Source organism: Sipha flava, unplaced genomic scaffold (assembly GCF_003268045.1).
Source record: "Sipha flava isolate LNK unplaced genomic scaffold, YSA_version1 299_pilon_pilon, whole genome shotgun sequence".
Classification (NCBI taxonomy): Eukaryota; Metazoa; Arthropoda; class Insecta; order Hemiptera; family Aphididae; genus Sipha; species Sipha flava.
In genome coordinates, this window is record NW_020272971.1 from 967,949 (window position 1) to 989,218 (window position 21,270).

At 32.3% G+C, this 21,270-nt stretch overlaps 2 protein-coding genes across 4 annotated transcripts in view; one reads left to right on the forward strand and one right to left on the reverse strand.

The window, feature by feature from the left end:
• LOC112685980 (protein piccolo-like) overlaps positions 1–21,270 on the reverse strand; it is a 130,229-nt gene that overhangs the window by 23,560 nt on the left and 85,399 nt on the right. Inside the window, exon 1 of one of the 3 annotated variants that reach the window (XM_025558059.1) lies at positions 13,451–14,155. The exons of the other annotated variants lie outside the window; for them this stretch is intronic. The gene's annotated coding sequence lies outside the window, so the exon portion shown is untranslated. Of the gene's footprint in view, positions 1–13,450; positions 14,156–21,270 lie in introns of those variants that run through there. 3 annotated transcript variants of the gene reach the window in all.
• LOC112685955 lies at positions 3,527–3,921 on the forward strand (the record flags this gene model as incomplete). Its single annotated transcript, XM_025558028.1, has 2 exons — positions 3,527–3,616; positions 3,673–3,921. Coding segments are annotated over 2 exons (339 nt in total), but the record flags the coding sequence as incomplete, so codon positions are not given.

The window sequence follows — 21,270 nt, forward strand, 5'->3', positions numbered from 1 at the left end:
AATTTGACGATAAATTATAGGGTTTACCTTGACTAAAACTACTTAACTAAACTAAACAAACATCGTATGTACATCGGCTAAATACCATCAGTACGGTAAATTAATCCGCAGGAAAGTGCATTCCGCGAACGTGAATTGTCTCGTGAGAACGTAACACCAAACTACGTAATCGTGGGTCATTTCATGTGTACCACTATTACACTACTAAACCTATCGTGCACACTTGCAGAACACGACACGTACATGTATATTGTTAGTGCACTGGATAATACGTGTGTTATACAATGGAACCCTGTACCGCGCCCCGTAAACATAAGTTAAAACATTATATTCGCACACGCACGTATATTATGTACGAACTGATTGCCGAGTGACTCTCGGATTACTACCCAAAAACAACAAAAGATAATGGGAGGAAAAAATTATAGTTCTATAGATTTGCACGTCAAACCAACAATGGGCCAGCGTATCTTTTATATTTAATCCCTGCAGTAGCAGTACCATATCACCAACAGATCCGGGCGAATTCATCTGATCACCAGTAGCGGATTGTAAATTTTAAATATTCTGGGGAGACTTCCAATTATTTAACATAAACTCCATACAACAACGAACAAGAAAAACCCTTTTATTGGAAAATTAATTATACATAATACTTAATTTAATATTTTTAATTTAATTTAATTGTACATTTTTACTATATACTAATTCAATACTGCATTTTTTTTTATCTGCGAATCCGCAGATGACGGTGTATAGCCACTAATAACGGCACGATGGCACGGAAATTATTGTCATGGACCCAGTTTCAACAGCGTCTATAATACGCGGATTATTCTCCGCGGCCCATACCGTCCAACAAGCCATTACACGTAACGATTTCGAACGTATAGTTTCACTGAAACGGCGACCGTTGTCGAAATTTTCTAAAATAGTGTTTCCATCGAAAAAAATATTAACAGGTTTTATATTTTGTGGCCTTAAATTTATTATAATAAATATAGAAAACGATATAACATATTTTCAGTAAAAATATTTCTATACATTTTTAAATAGTAATTATTTACAAGTAGCTGTTTTTTTTTTTAAGAGGACACGCAGACTCGAAGTCTTCCCTGACGAGCCGTCTCTGCTGATCACGTTTTTAAGGTATTTAGCAAAGAGTAGAATTAATATAAAAACGATGGTACATTTATATATATAATACACATATTTATTTAAGAATATACCATAACACGACTATAAACAAACACATACACACGGATTTTGCAGTTGAATAAACATATGAACTCAGTTTGACTTTTTGTCATATTTAAAATAACTATTATGTAATACCCGTATAACAAAAGATTTACTAGATTTAAACTTTTGTGTATACATATATAAGCTTTAAATTTCTAAATTCAATTCAATATACCAAAATTTTATATTATTTTACAATATTTTAAGTAATTTTAGAAAATTGTTATTAAACGTACGTACGATCAAAATTTGTGCATTGTATTTATTCACGTATATTTATTTTAATACCAAAAAGCCGAACTTATCATGTATACATTTAATTTTTTAGTTCAGATGTGTTTATTTTACAGCAATACATACGTCAACAAAGTCAATGCCAACAATTTCGCTATAGTTTAAAAATTTTAAATTTCATTCTATTAAATTAAATTAAACTTTTTTTATTGAAGTTTTAATAACAAGTAAACAGGTTTCTACCAATTAAAGCTCATATGAAACCGATTAATATTCGCAAAAAATTAAGAATTTAACTCACTATTAAATGAAATAAAATAAATTTATGTTTTGAAGTTGAGTGATGCATTATTATGAGTATATGTTACCGGCAATATGGATAATTTAGGTATTTTGCAAAATGCCAATTTTTTTTTAGGCAAAGTACAAAACATTTTATTATATGTTTTATTACATAAAGATTTTTATAATTATTATATTATAATTATTATATAAATATTTTACTTAAACTACTATTTACTCATTATAACAAATTGTAGAAAAGTGAAATTTTGAAGTGCACAAAATGTTATTTTTAAGGCAAATTCGCTTTTTATTTTGACACTTGGTCTTACAAACACATTTTAAATATCCTTGGCCAATTTCTGTGGATTGAATTTTTATCAACTAATTTTATTTTCTTCAGATAAAAATCTAGTATTAATGGTCAAAATTTTGTAGTTTGTTATATAAATATGACTTCATATAATGAATCGTATGCATAGTTGCAACACCAAAACGAGACATGAAAATGACGAGAAAAATTACGATATTGTCATAAAATTATTAGTATGTTAATATTGTACCTCTGAATAATTATTATAGTAGTAAAAGAATATTAATTTTTATTGCGTTAAATCATGCACCCACATTTATGATAGACGATAATTTAAGTCATTGGTAATAGGCGATGCCCAATTTTGTTTGTTTTCATCATATTGCCTACTCCACGTCTGGCATTTTATATAATGCCTAGGCATTTTGCAAAATACCTGATTATCCATATTGCTGGTAACATATATATATATTAATAAGCATTATTAAATTTCTTTTTTTTCGTGTTGGAACCGATTCCTTACAATGCTACACATTCGCTATATGCGTAAATATATTATTATTATTATGTGTTTATACTATATGTCAAGGTCCCCACACACTACCGCGGTGGCGATTTTTATCCAGTATTAACATAATATATTTATATATTACATACATAATTGTATAATTCCTATGTAATATAATATATTATTTGATAAATTTACGATTTAACTATATAGTACGTTAGTACTATATTATGTGCTTTTACTATTATACTTATTATTTAAATAAACTTGAATAGTTTTTAAGAAAATAATCGAAATATAGACTAATATACACCACGGGTTCTCATGCTTTTGAGGTCCGTGCCCCTTTAAAACTATTTTATGAGTTCATGCTCTAGCCTCTCTCACTACTATAAGATTGATGTATGCATAATATTTATATGTAAACTATACTTTAATGTTAGTTATTGCATTAATAAGAATACAACTTTAATGAAGTTTATTTAATATTAAATTGATTTATTTGCAAAAAAAAAAAAAACGAAAACGGCGGAGACCAACACAACGGCAAGGCACGGTATATAAAACAGCAACGTTTTCATTTTTCGTTTTTTTTTCAATATTTTCACCCCTCCCCCCTGAAATTTTGTCGCGCCAACATAGGGGGGGGCGCATCCCTTAGGTTGAGAACCACTGATATACACCATGTATATTAGGTAGTATAAGTACTATTAGCGTTTATTTGATAAGACCGCAAGAAATAGTAATTTGATGAATATATGTTAAACCAATGTTTGTCAGAATTTAAACGTCCAAAATAAATTAAGATTAAACAATTTTGTATGGTTCTCAATTTTATTTAACAAAAAGGAACTGGCATGGATGGGGATCGTTTGAAGATGTACACCGTGCATAATTATTTTTATTATATTCTAAATTATAATTATCATTTTATTAATATTATTTATTATGATGAATTGGTATATTGGTCTTTGGAGTCGGAAGATGATGACATTTTACTTCTAGCAGCAGTGGTAGAAGATGAAGAAAACAAAAGGGATATTTATTCCAATTTTGTGTGAAATGTTATACTTAATACAGTATTTTTTTTTCTCGCAGAAAGCATAAAAAATGTTGGGTCCATAATATAAATTTGGATCAACTGATGTTTGGGGAGTTTACAACATTGATGCCTCATTTAAGAGAAGACAGAGAAAGATTTTTTTTATATTTTAGAATGTATCCAGAATGTTTTGATGTCATTTTGGATGGTATCGATGAAGAAATACGTAAAATGCCAACGAACTTCCGTAATCCAATTTCACCAGCAGAACGGATAGCGATTGAGATAAATTTTCAATAGAAACAAAGATAATAATAAGAAACAAGATACCTCAAAAGAGTTCATTTTATTCAGTTTAAATGGATTGTATATTTACAAAAAAAAAAAAAAAAAAAAATGGTGTTTTTTGCAAATAAAGGAGGAAAAGATAAAAATGTAACCCTAAAAAAGTCTGGTTCCTGAACCTCTAAATAATAAATCTGCTAAAATATTGGTTGAACTGGTGATTTTAGCAAACACAGTAAAAATATATATAACATATAAATGCAACACAAGCAACCAATGATTTTTAATTTGCAATAAAAATCCGACAGAAGAAATGATTTATGTAATTAATAATACTTTGATTCAAACAAGTCATTGAAAATCAAAACAGATTAAAACCTATTGTTGAATCAGTAATTTTTCACCCCCTTCTTCCTCCTAAAGAAAGATTGGAGACGCCTCTGATAAGCTTATGTTTGATTAAAATATTCAACTGCGCTCGACGGCAAATCTTTTACTACATTTACTGAGTTTTTTGAAACATTATGATGGAAATAGTTGTCCAACGAAATTCAACGGGATTTTGTGAAGATCTTACTTTTAAAAATATACGATCATAACTGAACTAACAATGACAATTAGTGTTAACAATATACATATAACAATATATTATACGAGAATAGTTTTATTGCGTTCTTATGTACCTGCGTTTGGAATTCGGACAGATAAAACCTAATGGAACGGTTAGCGACACGACGTCGGGAGGAAAAAAAAGTGATTTTACCAACAACACACGATTATACGCGTGTATAATATAATACGGCCTTGTGTATTCACTGCCATCAACACGAGGACAATGAAAGAGCCAAGGCGATGAATTGTTTTTTATTTTATTTTTTTCGTTTATTCATCGTCTGTAGATCGAACTACACCAATATTACGGGATTCGGTTGCACATCTATTTGTAAATTGTAAGCTATTCGTATACATTATACATGTACGTGTGTACGCGTATAATATAAAAATATAATTTATACGCGTCTCCGATTGCGCACCTGACGTCGTTTTAGAAAATTCCGATTTCTCTCTCGCTCTCGTCTCCGCGGATACGAAAATCGTATTTCACCGACAGGTTGAACGGGCCGCTGTGTTCGCACATATACGCCTGAACAAACGTATAGATAATAATACATACGATGACGACATTTACTTACGCGCAGAAAAAACGTTCGCAATAATACACTCCGGCGAACGTAAGTCAGGGAAAATATATAAATTATGTGTATAGAGAGAGAAAACCAATTATATGCGGCTGGATTCGATAAAGTTAAATAAGAAATTAAAACATATTAAATGTACCTAACATACAGTGTACACGTATAATTTGTATTAGATTGTACATTTCCGCGATTCGATGACTAATTATTATTCAAACGAGATGTTTATAATAATCTTGCATATAAACCCATACACATAAACGATAAAATATTAAAATACGATATGCAAACAAAATATATTCGACTCGTCTGTCGCAAGATCGCACATAACTGCAACGGTTTTGCACGATGTGCAAAACTGTATGATTCCCACCTTTTCTCGAACAATCGGTTATTCACACACGCGCGCGCGCATGCGAACTTCCATAAATATTACACAGCAACATTCATGCGTCAGTTATGTACTACGTTGGGGAGAAATAAGGAAAGGGACAACATAAATGTATAAAATTGCGTGTCGACATCGATTTTTGTTGCTATTTTTGGTAAGCGCTCCGACGATCTGGAAAAAAACATATTTTTTTCGCGCTGTTAGCATATAATCTATCGCTACGTTACGACCAATTTTTTTTTTTTTTTTTTTGACGTAGAGAAACTGATACTGAGGTTTCATAATATTTACCGACGTTTACTGGGTCTAGTATTAATTGGAATATTATGTGTATATTCTATATGCATATTACATACGAAATGCTAGATTCAGGATTATTCGCAAAATTAAAAATGTGACCCTTGCGTATCCGCTCCACTCCGGAAATAATTTTTTGCCGGACACGATATTATGTTTTCGTCCCAGGTTTAAAAGAAAATCGTTTCCTTGCATGCATTTTTTCCAATCTTAAAATTAAATCCCGAACAACGTTTAAAAAACAATAGTTCCATTGAATACTCAATAATTTCAACCGCCTAATTTATTACGACACCTATGCACTTTTTGTTATCGTCGCTCATTACAATTAATCGAACAAACAATAGTAATTATAAAACGACTTTATTAGTTTACCGTATTAAACACATATTAATAGTTTACGACCTTAATACTTGATTATTACTGTCCACACGTACGAACCGATATTTGACCGACGATAAACGCGTAAGCGTCGCGTACACGATACACGCTATTTATACGACCGATAATTTCCGTTAAACGATAAACAAACATATTGCCAGTTTTCCGTGTAAAAACGATTTCCGGCACTGGTTGCGCGCGGCGAATCCGATTAGAAAAAAAAATTCACCTCCACACAATAATATACACGTACCGGAAAAAATCCTTTAGATTTTATTTTATTTTCCCCTCGCGTGTTCACTATCGTATTCCATAATCTCATCTTGTACGCAGCGCACATCAGTTTACCGTTATCATCGTTTGGTATTTAATTATTGCCACACATATATAAACGTATATTATAGGTAAAAAATAATTGTTCTGTACCAACTTGTTAACCACCACCGAAACGAAGGAGAACTTAAGTATTTAATTATTTTGATAATTTCGAACGTTGCAAAAACTCGTGGGTACGAGTGGGTATAATAATTCGTACGCCTCATACGTATACCATAGACACAGACACCTTACTACCGCGCGGGTAGGTTAAACAATTCGTAGAAAGGTTTTTCGTAGACTGTTCTGCGTTGTGTACAAACATGTGGTAATTAGTAACCTTCCGAGGTTTTCCTAAAAAATAATTTTTTTTCCGCTATAGTTATAACCATTAAAAACATATTCATCGTAAATATAAGGTGCATAAAACGGAGTACGAAAAACGTACGTTTTCAAAATAAGATCCGACCAAATAATAAGTATACTAAAACAATAGAAGAAAAAAAAATCGTTTTTAAAATAAACGTTTAAATATCGATTAACCGATCCGAACAAGAATATCGTAAACGTAAAATCGTGTACACTTGAAATTCGCAATAATAAAATATACGTGACGGTAACCTCACCAAGGGGATATAACTTGAGTAAGAAAAAAAATTTTTTTTTCAAAGTGCGATCATTTCAAAGACGTAATTTATGAACAAACTACAGCCCCGCATTTGTACAGTAGAGTTACGATGAAAGAATTCTGACGATTATTATTTTCTTTTCGCATCTCACATTCACGAAAACACTTCGTAAAATACATCTTTTTTCCTTCAACACAATCGTTTACGGGAATTTTTTAGTTTTAGTATTTTTATAAACGATTAGATATCGTCGTCACAGTTGTCTTATGTGAGTTGTACACATTTTTCTCGCTTAAGAACGTTACACATATTGACGTGTTAGGAGTCGTGTGTTAGTGACCAACTTACGTAATATATACGTATAAAAAAAACAATAAAAACTAAAAATTATCAAACGGTTATTATTCATAAACTAATATATATCACGCGTACAAATAAAAAGATTCGATTCCACGTTTAACTCGCACTCAGTGGAATAGCAACGGTATGGTTTAAAAAACGGCATAACTTTAACACTCTTTCGAACATCGACCGGTGTGAACTTCATGCGTATACGCATCTCCTCTTTGTAATTTGATATTCATTATCATAGCTAATAGCATTCCCCGAATCATTTTGAAATGTTTTTACATGGTATTAAAGTTTATTATTTTTTTTTTTTTTATAAAGAATTACTTTCCAGAGTTAATAAACGTTCTTTGATCATGAACAAATACATATAATAATTTGCAATCTTTTAACGGGACACTATTCTATCTAAACGACGATAGTATCATATAATAATATAATAATTAACAATACAGTAATGTGTACAGCTAATAACGTAATTATGACCAACACACTTTCATTTCGTATTTTGTATATACACACGCAAGTGTGGTGAAATGTAAGACTGCACCAGGTGTATAATATATAAGGTTTTCATTAGAAGGACACGCGAGTCTACATTATAATAACGTAGGCGCAAATCGAAGTGGGCAACAACGATGATTTTCGCGTTCGGGTCGATAATATCTTTGAAAGTAGATCGGATGCTAAAAACATCTTTAGTCTTTACATTAAATACATAATAGACGTAATAAACGTTTAAACGTATGCCTATTTAGTTCGCGATACGTAGACGACAAACTAGTATTTTGTGTTTCTTGTAAATAAATATTGCACTACATACACAATAATTAAATTTATCATCGATGTCCGTGGAAACAATAAACGTTTCGTGATAATATACATTTTAAACGGATATACCACATACACGAAACGCGAAATATTTTTAAATACGATAAGTATTACGGTCATTACATGGGAATCGAAGTACTTCTTATTCGTTAAAATTACAGGCAGTGCACTGCTTACACTCACGCATATTATGTACACAGCAATTATAGTATACCTATTATGTCCAAGATGCATAAAAATTAAACAAAAAAAGCAATAGAAGAAAAAATATAAATATTGTACGCGAATTTCGTATTCAAATACAATGGATGAGTTACGGGCTAAAATAACGTTGGATTGAAAATGTATAACTCATTCTTTTGTTTTTGAACGGAATATAAAAAAAACACATTTTTTTTTTTTTTGAATACGTAAAACGCAATTCAACGATTTAATTTTTTAGAACGTTATTCAAATCAGTTTTTAATTTTTTTTTTTGTTCGGCATTCCATCACAACTATTCCAAAACACGATGAATGTTTTTTGCTTATACAAGAGATTTAGACCTACACCACGATTTAATAAAATAAACAGAAACATATACCCGACCAGCATAAACTGATTCTTGTATTCTTTTAATATGATCTAAACTATGGTCATCACGCAATTAATTTCGTACAATTTATAATTTTTACTTTTTCAGTCGCTATTTTACGAACAAATATATATTGTACACTTATGTACGTTTCCATACGAATAACTGAAACGTATACAAAGGAGGATCAAGTAAGTTGTATATGTAGTAAATGTATATTATTAAATTATATGCATATTTATATAATATCGATATGATGACGATGCGATGTGACCGATGTAACCGGGGTCGGAAGGATGATCAAGACTATACGCGTCAAAGGGAATACGTAAACTGTGCCCAAATGATATTTTTTTTTGTAAACTGCCCCCGACTTATTAACTTATTAAATGTTGACTTATTAAAGTCTCTATGTATGTCGCTTTCATTTAGCACAGTCTTGGAATAGAAGTATCCAACAAAATGGTTTAAGTAATGACTATCAAAATAAAAATAGTGATATTAGAAAATGGTTAATTCAATGTTACGGTTTACCATTTTTAAGTCCAGGAAGTGTATCTGAGTATTTTGTCAATTATTTAATGAAATCAAAGCTTGACGACGAAAGAGTGACACAATTTGCTTATTATTTGGTAGACGTAATTATAAGTGAAAAAGCTCAGTATTCACCTGAAGTATGGACTCAAGCATCAGCAGAGTCAATTTTAACCACAAATGCATGCGAGTCTTTTCATTCTCACTTTAATTCCAGCTTTTATACAACTCATCCAAATATTTTCATGTTCATAGAAAAGTTAAAAGAAATTCAAATAGAAGTATACATTAAACTAAATAGTATAAATGAACCGTTTAAATTCCAAAACTCTAAAATAAAAAAAAATAAAAAAAACGCAAAAACTTAGAAAATTTAATTAATAAATATAATAGTGGTCAAATTCAAATTGAGGAATATCCACTATAATAATTATTTGTAATATTTGTATTTATTTTGCTTTTTAAAATTTTTAATTTTTTTTTTAATTATTCATATTATATGGCTGTAACGAATTAAGTATTTCACCTGCAATTTTAACCTGGTGCAGTTTACATGTCACCTTTTTACACTTGATAAAAACTGGTATGTAGTTAACATATCACCTTTTTATACTTGATAAAAACTCGGGCGCAGTTTACTTGTGTGATTTTGTGTTTACCTGTATTTTGGGTGCAATTTTTAAATCGCCGGCGTCAAACACGGCCACCTGCTAAGTCGTACACAAAGTATTATGTGATCGTAAACCGTACAGTAATGGTCAAACTTATCGATGAATTGCAACGATAACGTGATGAACTCGACATCATTTGTTTCTCAAAGAATAACGCATAATACCGGTGATGTCCAACCTTTACGAGAGGATCGCAACAGCAATGTGAGCTAGTTTTTCGGAGCAGTTATCATAGCTAAAATTATTGATAGTTTCATTATCATTCTGTGTTTGTTATCACTAATATATAATATCAAATAGGTAAATATTATTTCTATATTACTACACTATTATATTATATTATAATATGGTATATATAATATTATAATAATAATATAATAATAATATAATATTATATTATATAATTGGTTTTTTTCTATATACGACACTGAACTTAATGTTCTGGTCTTATAACACAATAAAAAAATTGTGTTCAAAAAGAATTATAACTATTCCAGCATTCAAACTGTGCCGCAACTAGAAGTGGGACTGGGAGTGATCAGCACTGTCAAGGGGCCTCAACTTAGAAAAAATGATGATTCAAAATGCATAGAATTTATTGTACTGTATACATTTGAGAGAATATTAAGACCAGTGGCATAGGAACTATTTTTTCAAATTATATTCATTTTTCAAATTATAGTTTTGTTCCCCTTATATCTGAGAGGTAAATTTCTCCCGCCCCCTTATTTGATGACACTACAAAGACATAAGGTAAATTGAAAAATAATTAATATTCTAATTCACTGTAAATATTAATAGAGCTAATAACGTCAGTGTTTAAATTGTTTATCATAATTATAGATTTTATATTATATTTAGTGATAATAAACACAGGATGATAATGGAAACTCGTTAATTTCAGCCATGATAACTGTTCCAAAAAATTAGCTCACGTTACTGTCGCGATCCTCGCGTCAACCTTTTCTCCTCAACAGGCCACTTTGGTAAACAATTATTTTAGAGCAGACCACCATATATAAAATTAGGTACGAATAATACCGATATTAATCTAATGTTATTTTGTTACACATAGTAGGTATACAATATACAGTAATTAAACAGTAGGTACATATTATTGAATTTGTTTTCAAATATTTTATTGACTGTTGAAATTATTACAGATTGGTGTACGCGCTATAGGCACACATTCATTTGATCAGTTCGCTCTTTTCAGTGCACGGGTCATACCATGAAATTTTTATTTGGAAATTTTCGAAAATTAAATTAATAAATTTAAAAAAATTCATAATTTATAATAATTTTACTTTTTTTTTAAATATTATGTTTCGTTTAAAAAAAAAAATTGTAACGTGCCACTACTGCGTTATATGATGTTTACTATATGTTATACGTTTGGGACAAAAAAAAAAAAAAAAGTTACATTTATTAATACATAATATTTTGTACAAAATCGAGTAGTATGTACTTAAATATAGATACGACCTACGCGAAACTTGTTCATAATAGGGATTCAATACTCAAATGTAATACAACCGCCGTGCGTGTATACGATAATATGCATGTACTTATTATTTGTTCAATAGAACAAGTTTCTCTACGTTTTGTATGCTACGGTGATTTAAAGTTAAATTGGTGGTGCAAAAACATGCTGTTAACAGACATTTCTGATAAAATAGTTTTCATCTATGTAAATATAAACGCCAATACAGCATTGATAGGACATATTCACTGGACTTAATTTAAATGTTTTTAAACGTATCTTCATGAAATTAATTTTCGTTTCGGTTGATTTTAGAAAAATAAAATATGTTGCAGTTTTTTAATCTAAAGTAATTCGTCGATAACTTTGTTCTTGAAAATTATTGATTGAACAAAGAAAAGTATTCATCAGAGACGAACAGTATAAATATGAAAAAAAGAAACGAAAACCATATTAACGTGAAACTAACGATAACGATCCGTTGTAATACATTACTATGACGATACATGATGGTGTGGTTCATAATAATAAATATAGGCACCTAATATAAAACAATTATATAAAACGTGAATTATTTACATTATATAATCGATATTTAATCGCATATTGTGAGATGTTATACCACAGAATAGATGAAATTCATATAAATAATTCATAATTCCACGTATTATATCGATAATAATGGTCTTGACCGCAACGAAACGGTTTGACAATATTAATATTGGCCAGTTTTCAAACGATAAACTCGAGTGTCCCCGGATGAATTTCACAACGTCTCAAAGTAAGGTAGTGACCAAGGTCATAACTAGAAAAATACGTCGGAATAATTTCAGAAACAAACCGATCCAAATAGTTTTATCTGTGCGTTTGAAAATACGCGTAAAATAACAGGTTAATCTATTTTTATAGTATTAGAGTATATATTATCTAGTATTGGTCAACCGACTCGATAAGAATTTTATGAATAAAAATAACAGATTATCAACGTACGATATAAATATTTGAAATAATAATAATAATATAAATTAACGTCAGTGGCGAGGTGTCATAGGAAACAATGATATCTCTGTGCCATATCCACGCATTTCAATTTGAAAAATATGTAGCAAAATATAATTGTAAGTGTATTTTCGTAAAAATTTGACTTAATTTTAAAAGCTTTGATTATACGGCTAATCAATAGTCTCCAGAGTTTCGGTTAGTATTGGGTAGCTTCTCTAACCGAAATCTGTCCAAATACTGATCCTGAATTTCAAATTTTAACATATTATTAAATATTATATAAACCGTGTAGTAATCAGAAAAAAAATTGTACCTTCGTATTATATTTTATTTCATTGTACCTATATCAGCTGTTATTCTTTACCAGTTATTCAAAAAACACATGTTAAAATGATTGTGAAAACAAAAAGCCAATTATCTTTATCTAATGACGAGGTGATATCGAAGCAATAGCTGTGACAGATAAGTCTGTTGATCGTTGATTGTTAATTTAAGAATATCGAATGCACGGATGGCGATGACTCGCTTCGTCGTTCATTGCGATACTTTCGTAGCACGTGTTAATACTTCGGGATATGTACCCACCCTTGTATCCAATCACGCCACTGATAGACTTACGTTAGGCACAATAGTTTATCGTGTAGAATTTCAGTGAAACATAAAGTTTTTTTTTTTTTTTTGTACTGCACGAGTGACATGAGCGATAAGCAAAGGCGTACGAGAAATCTTGTAATTCGAATAATGCGCAAACATCGAGAAGAGTGAAAACTACGCGGCAACGACAATGACGAACAGTCGTAGAATTCACGCGTGGTAAACGGAATATAATAGAATAATATATACACGGAAATGATCGATTTCGCTGAAGAAAATAAAAAGGAGGAAAGAGTACCTTTGAAAAAGGTTTCGAAAACTTCCATCGTGTGGCGGCGGTGATGGCGTTGGAGACGGGTTGCGGCAATCCGATTTTCCGTCCAACAGAACTGACGACGTCCGGTCACGGCGTTCGCGAAACGAGTACATTGTTTCGTTTCATTAACGCGCCCGAGCTGCGAGTAGGCACGTCGGTCTCGAGGCTCGCAAACAACGGGCGCGCGCGCGCACGGCGCGTTGTTGTTTAGGCCGCGCCCGACTCGAAATTAAAACGAAACGATAACAATAAATAAACAAACGACGGAAGGAGAAAAAACACGGAGCGTAAAAAAAAAATAAACAAAAAATCCACTGCTGCCGCTGCTGCTGCCCGCCGTTTTTTGTTTTATTTCGCGACGGAAAAAATTAAATTAAACGTATAACGCGGAAAAAAAGTGAAAAAAAAAAAAAAACACTCCCGCGAACCGACCGACCGACGCGTTATAACCGTCGCACTCGTGTACACTTTCGCGATAAAAAATTATACCGATTACGAGACGCACGGAGCACCATGTTACACGAACACTGTTCGCAGGCAATAAACTGTGTACAGCACCACGCGCACCGTTGAAAATAAAAAATGAAAAACAAAAACTCGCACGCTCTACAACTACGACGACTGCGACTGCGACGGCGACTGACTGGACGACGAGCGTACGGTACGCACCGCGACCGGACGAGAACTAGGCCATGGCCCACATCGCCGTAGCGCGCCGCGCGGCGCTCGCACGTAGTATAACGTGCACTGCATAGCGTACTGCGGCGGCGGCGGCCGACCTTCGGTTTTTACTGGTTTTGACCCCGCCGTGCGCGCGCGTTACTGCGTTAAACCGGTTTGCGCGCGCGCTCTGCGAAAAAAAATAACATAAAAAATGCGCGCGTGGACCGCGTTGCACCGCGACGGCTGATCTACGAATGCTACGAAACGACCGCCGCCGCGTGCGAAATTCAACAACAACGATGTACTTAACACCCGAACGAGACGACAACTCTTGCTTTCAGAGGTCCGTGTGCACCTACAATCTCTTGTTCCGTTTGTTTGGGAATTCAACGGTGTTATTCGTCCGCTGCGTTCGATTAATTCTGAGTACAGTCGATCATCATCAGCCGAGAAGAAGATTTTTTAAGCGAATCAATGTATCAGAAACCGAATATTTTGGAGATGCGTTTAAATAAGAAACACATTTTTTATGTGATTTGAAAAACGTTTTTAAAAGTCAAGTCAAAATGAGCGTTTTTTTTTTTTTTTTTTGAATGATCATATCGTAATGTTTTACGTGACCTACTATAACAGATGAATAACAACAACTACTAAATTAAGGGTTCCTAAATTTCTACAAATATGCTGAACGAACCACTATTCTACATTGGTTGATAAATTCGGGAACATACGGAATAAATTACGTTCGTCGATTGTTGCGTGATTCAGTCCGATCGGTTTACGTCGTCTCGCAGTGCTCCGTTCGTAAGTATGTATGTGTTATAACATTGACTGTAATCGCATAGAGCATAAACCGTACGTAAAAAATAATAATAATTAATGTTATTAGGAAAAATATTTAATCAAAGCTACGAGTGCGCGATAAAGAGAAATGCGTCGTCTTTTAAACGCGCGAACCGAATAGTTACGCGTATTATACATTCATAGCACAGAGTATTAGTGTTAGAATATTGTAAAAGTGGTGTTCGTTTTATACAACCGTTTCGCTTTGCGGTTTTTTCCCCATGAAGTAGGTGGACGAATTGATTTTTTATTTTTTTTCTAAAAGCAATACGAATCGGCTTTTCGAACCACTATGTTTACCTCGACTGGCAAGCTTGAGACAGTCTAACTATATCAATAAATTTACGAGTTAGTAAATACGTACACCTTAATGAAAATTTAACCAGGTAACTAGCAAAACCTATGTACGCCACGTAAAAACTACATTATTTGTACATTATAATATATATATATATATATATATATATTTAGATAAATAATTCTAAATTAGATTAGATTAAAATGGTTAATTTATACACTTATAAATAACTAAGTTGATAAAAAGGTAAGTGAAAAATAAATAAAATTACAAAATTATCAAATTTTTTAATATTTTATTGAGCAAGAATCTTTTGGAAAAATATGTTTCATAGGACTTTCAAATGAATACTATAAATCAAGCATTAAAAATAACTTTTCATTGACTTATAATTTCTCAACATCATTAGGGATTAAAAGGACGAGCTTTATTGCTATTGCAAGTTTGATTAGCAAACGAATACCTTGTCTGTTAAATTTCACAGGAATAAAACCAAACGGTTAGTGGTTTGTTATACATTATACATCTATCTTATTTCCTACTATAATTTAATGATTTAAGTCATGTTACACATTACATACTATACAAATATAGTTATATACAATACATTCATCAGTTCTCATATATGTACATATATTTAATACATTTTGCGAGCCACTTACAATTATGTCTACTACTAATCCTACTCAATTTTAGATTAGTTCACGTGTCATCTATTTATATATATTTAAAATTGAATTAACAGATTATAATATACATAATATTTAATATAAAGTTGTTCATGTTCAATAATCTACTGATACGCAGTGTTTATCGTGTGCCTACACATTTACATTATTGATTAATTATCCCCGAAACGGTCGCGCGATTAGAATATTTACAACATTCTCGGCAAAAATATAACAAGAAATTGCATTACTCTATAATAATCAAATGTGATCTGCCCGAATAACTGTAATGGAATCCTACGGGCAAGTGTATTCCTTGCTCTGGTTAAATCGAAAGATCCGTCCGTAAGTTTATATTCTTACACAGTATCAGGATAACGCCGCACTTCCTCGTGGGATATTGTGAGTTCCGACGAATATGGCACACGTTTCCACTGCAATTGTCGGTATAATCTATACGACAACAGTAAGAGGGGTCAACAACCCACGCGTAGTCCGTAAGATTTTTTTCCATTTCAATTGGCTCGCAAAAAAAAAGTATTTTTAGAAACGAAGAATCACTCGTGGCGTAATAATACCACTGTTTTAATATACATTTATAAACAAATGTGATGGAAATGAAATCAATGCGGCTGCGATTGTAGAAATTATCTCGTACAGTTATCGCACAAAATTATATATTATCACTGAATCGACTATTATAATAGTATATGCATATTTTAATAAGTTATTATAATTTCAATAACACTTATAGTTGCATCGACCAAATTAGCATGTTTTGAACTTAATTATAATATATATATTAAAACATAGTCATATAGGAACACTAACAAACATACACGTGTTTAAATGTATGATAATATATACGTTCACGAAATTACATTAACGTATTATTTAACGTTAACAGTAATACAATAATATGTAAAATCAATATAAATACATAGTAATATTGATGAAAAAATGTATTTTAACGTTTTTATTCGATTAGAATTACTAAAAATTAAATGCTGTACAGGCGATCACCTTGTAGCTTTACGGAATCCTGACCTAACACAAAATGAATAACACGCATTCTAAATTATCGATTTTCTCCGTCCAGTACGTATATACTTGGTTTAGTTAGTGTACACGTATTATCTGGGTAGGATTTTATACAATAACCATGAGATCTTCTAAAACACATTGAAATCGATTAGAACCGGTTGAGGTTTTTATTTCTCGTTTCTTGCGAACCGAAACGACAATTAAACACCGTTTTAATATAATCTGATCCAGTATGCTAAATACAACGTTATTATATTTTACCGACAGACGTGATGTAGAGAAATTGCACTATTAAATATTTTTGGCGAGGTAGAATGTTAAAATAAAATTTTTGTTGAATAACTAGAATTCCATTGTATTAAACTACAAATTTACGGTGTGAACAATATTTATCGTAAACAAGTGAGAAATGAATATAATGAATGCCTGTGAATAATTTCTTGTTATTAGATTTTATATTTATCAAGACAGTTTATACTATACTCGTACACACACACACACACACAAAAATGTAAAGTAAGTAAAACTACAAGACAAGTATAAGAAAATATGTGTAGTAAATACGAAATAATATAAAGATATTATAAACTTTTTTGTAAAATAAAAAGATATTTACAAAAATGTATAATATATACAATATAAAAAGTAGTAAAAGCAAAGTAAATAATAACCGTAATAATTGCGTGAATTTCGCACGACTGTCTTCCATTCTTATTATTATTTTTTTAAATTTAAACAAAAATTAAATCTTTTACGATAAGTTATTGATAAACAAGAAGTTACTATAAAATTAGTATTTTGAAAATGACGTATTGACATATCGTGAAAATGCCACATATATGGTAGTCGTATATAAAGACAAATACTTTATTTTCGTGAATCTTATATTAAACAATTATTATTTCCAACTATATAATATACTAATCCGACCTTATTTTGAAATCATAATTACAATTAAAATAATCCCAGTACACTTGTTCGTATTCTAATTTTGAATGTAATATTATTCACTAAAATGTACAACGCTATAGTAAATAATTATAATACAAAATATACACCAACGGACAACGCGTGTTTTATAAGTCTATATTAATTTACAAAGCATTTACTCCTGATAAGGAAAACCATTTCCAACAACATAAAACGAATAAGAATTTTGAGTAATGTGTACAGTCATACAATACAGCGCATAGAACAAAACATAAAGATCTATGCTTACGTCGATATTGAGCTTAATATATGTCATAAATTATCGTTTTTCAAACTAACATAACATTCACATTTTGAATATCGTTTTTTCAGCAGTCGGTTCGGATACCATTTTCATTTATAAACTTTATATAATAATGATTAGACATTTAGTTTATATATATATATACAGTACGAATAAGATGTTTACTTAACATTTTTACTACAAACTCGACGATCAATGATTTTGTCGAGCAAATAATGAAAAATAATGTTTTCATTTTATTTACAAAGCGAGGAACTATTAAAGAAGAACTTTGAAATTTTGAAACGTATACATACCAAAAGATGCGTTTTGGTGTAACTTTTATACTCAAAGCCTTAGGAAAGTTTATCATGTTCAATCAATTTTGTCGCGGTTGAATACATTATTAAAGCAGTACGCGTGTGTATAAAATACGTACGAGCATAATATAATCTCGCGGCAGCAACGATGTGTATGAACGTCGCGGGGACCGACTAATTTTAGGAACGATTTTTTTTTTCTCGTATATATAATTTTGACCATTCGCCAAAACCGTAAAGAAACGTCTACGCGTTTTTTTCCTCTACAAACATAATGTATAATATTGGTACACGCGCACGCACAAGTAAATACAACGAGATGTACGCACTGCAGTCAACAGGGAGTATATGATACGTACAAAATATTTATTTTGATTCGGAACACATCGATGTTGCGTCGGGAAACTACACGTGTACGTACGAGTGTCGGAATTGGAAAAAAAACAACGAATTCGAATCGAATCCCGATACACTTGAAAACAAAATATATGGAACGTACGAGAACACGGCTACACCACGCAGGCGATTTATTATACATATAGGGTTGGGCGCGCTCTCAGTGCACCGCCACCGGGGGTATATGCCATGTACAATATACGCGTACCGACAGCAGAGTGAAAAGTAATTTTCAACAGCTCGAGGAGCACCACCGTCTGCAGAAAGGGTGCGGCGTAGTGCGCCGGGGCGTTATATTTACCCTTATACATATATAATACGTCCGTGCGTACACAGATACGAAAGTATATGCACACGCGCAGAATTATATACGTAGGCACGAGTGTACGGGAGAGGTGGTAAACACATCGTCATCCATTGTGAGACGCACGAGGAAAACACATACGACCGTAGCATGTGATGTATGTAAATACACACACGTACATATATTTATATATATATATATATATATATATTTATAAACATTGGAAAACGCGGGTGGGCACTGTATACGTACGCGTATTTATTTTTGTACATATGTGCGCGCGTGTAATGAAACGGTGGTCGCAGCGGTAAGGAATGTTCGTATAACCGTCGTACGGTTCTAGGGCGTTGTAGCGAACCCGATTATTCGAAGATCTTGACCGGGAAATGTTGCCCAAAACCACACGTTACCTGATGATGTACGAAATGGCGGTTTTTTATGATTCGGGAAATAAACGCAACGCCGGTATTAACAACGATCGTAGTACATGTGAACGAAAAGCACGCGGCGCGATCGTGTGTGTGAACTTGGCCGAACGCGTTGTTGCCCCCCCCCTGCTCGTCCGCCCAATAACTGCTATCCCGTCTGTACCGCGTCCGTCCGTCGGTCATCGGCGGCCGCGGTTGCCTCACGCTGCGCGCGCACGAGACGACCGCGTGCGTTATTTTGAGAGCGCGCGCGAGCAAAGCATTGTTACGAATATTGTACGTGTATTAGGTAACGTACGCATCGCCCGGGCAATGCTTACGGTGAACCCCCGTGCCCAAGGTATGAAGTAAACATGTTCGTAAAACGTTAATTTTTTTTTTTTCGGTACACTAACCGGGTGATTTGTACATCATCTACCTTTGAGTGGAAAAAGTATTTTCGTAAAATAAATACGATAAAATATAAATTGTACATTTCGATAAATCGTGTGCGTTGATATGTACAATAATTTTAAACTTCAGTATGGTGCTATCTGTTTTCGAGCTCACTTGTTCGGTTTATTAATGTTTGATCATTTTTTTTTTATCTTTTTTTTTAAAAAAAAAATTGGGTTCGTAAAAAGATAAATTTTATGAGAGTTTTAATCAATTAATCATAGTGAAAAAAACGAGAATTCGGTAAATTTAACGGAATCAAAATATTATAATATATTATCTGTAATAAGAAACGTGAAAAAAACAAATAAATCGTAATGAACCATTAATAAATATTAATATAAGCGTCGGCTGCAAAAAAATGTTTGTGTAAAAATAATTGTTTAACAAATATATATAATAAATATATATAAACATATATAAATGTATATCTGAGGAGATGTTTGCAATTCGAAATGCTACCTGAATCTGAACTGTATAATCAATAAATAGGTAACTATATTTAATTTTTTCCCGAATAAAACAATAGTTTAACAACACGTAATTTACTGAATAATATTAATTGGTTATTTTTTCTACTTCATACCATATCCATAGCACACTGGACAATGTACACGTTACATTGTTCAAATGAATAAGGTGTACTTTACCCGAGTGTAATGTGTAAACCACTCGTTTTCGAACTTTACCCGTAACATATACGTACATGGTGTACGTGTGCAGCGCGTTTATTTTTTGTTCACCACGCGCGTGGCGGCGTCCAACAACAACAATAACAATTATAACGCCCGCAAAACCGCCACGCCGCCGTTTCGACACACCGGCTCCGACGAAATGAAACGTCCGCAACAAAGACATTCGTCGTATTATATTTGTTTCGCGAAACTACTGCTGCGTTTCGCAATCGTATCGATCGGCCGAACGGTTCGGTTATTTTTACCGTTTTTCCAACATCGTCCGAACGTCATCGAACCGTTTACACACACACACACACACTTTATACAAAATCTAACATGTAGATTTGCAAAACATTTAATTACATTATTATGTTTTTTTGCTCGCGCTTGGGTCGTACAAACAAAAATAATATATTCGCGTCGACGTGTACAGTGCCAAAACGTTTGCACTTTGCTCGTGTCGTATACGATAAAAATTGATTTCACGTTATGATTTTACTCGTACAGGTATAC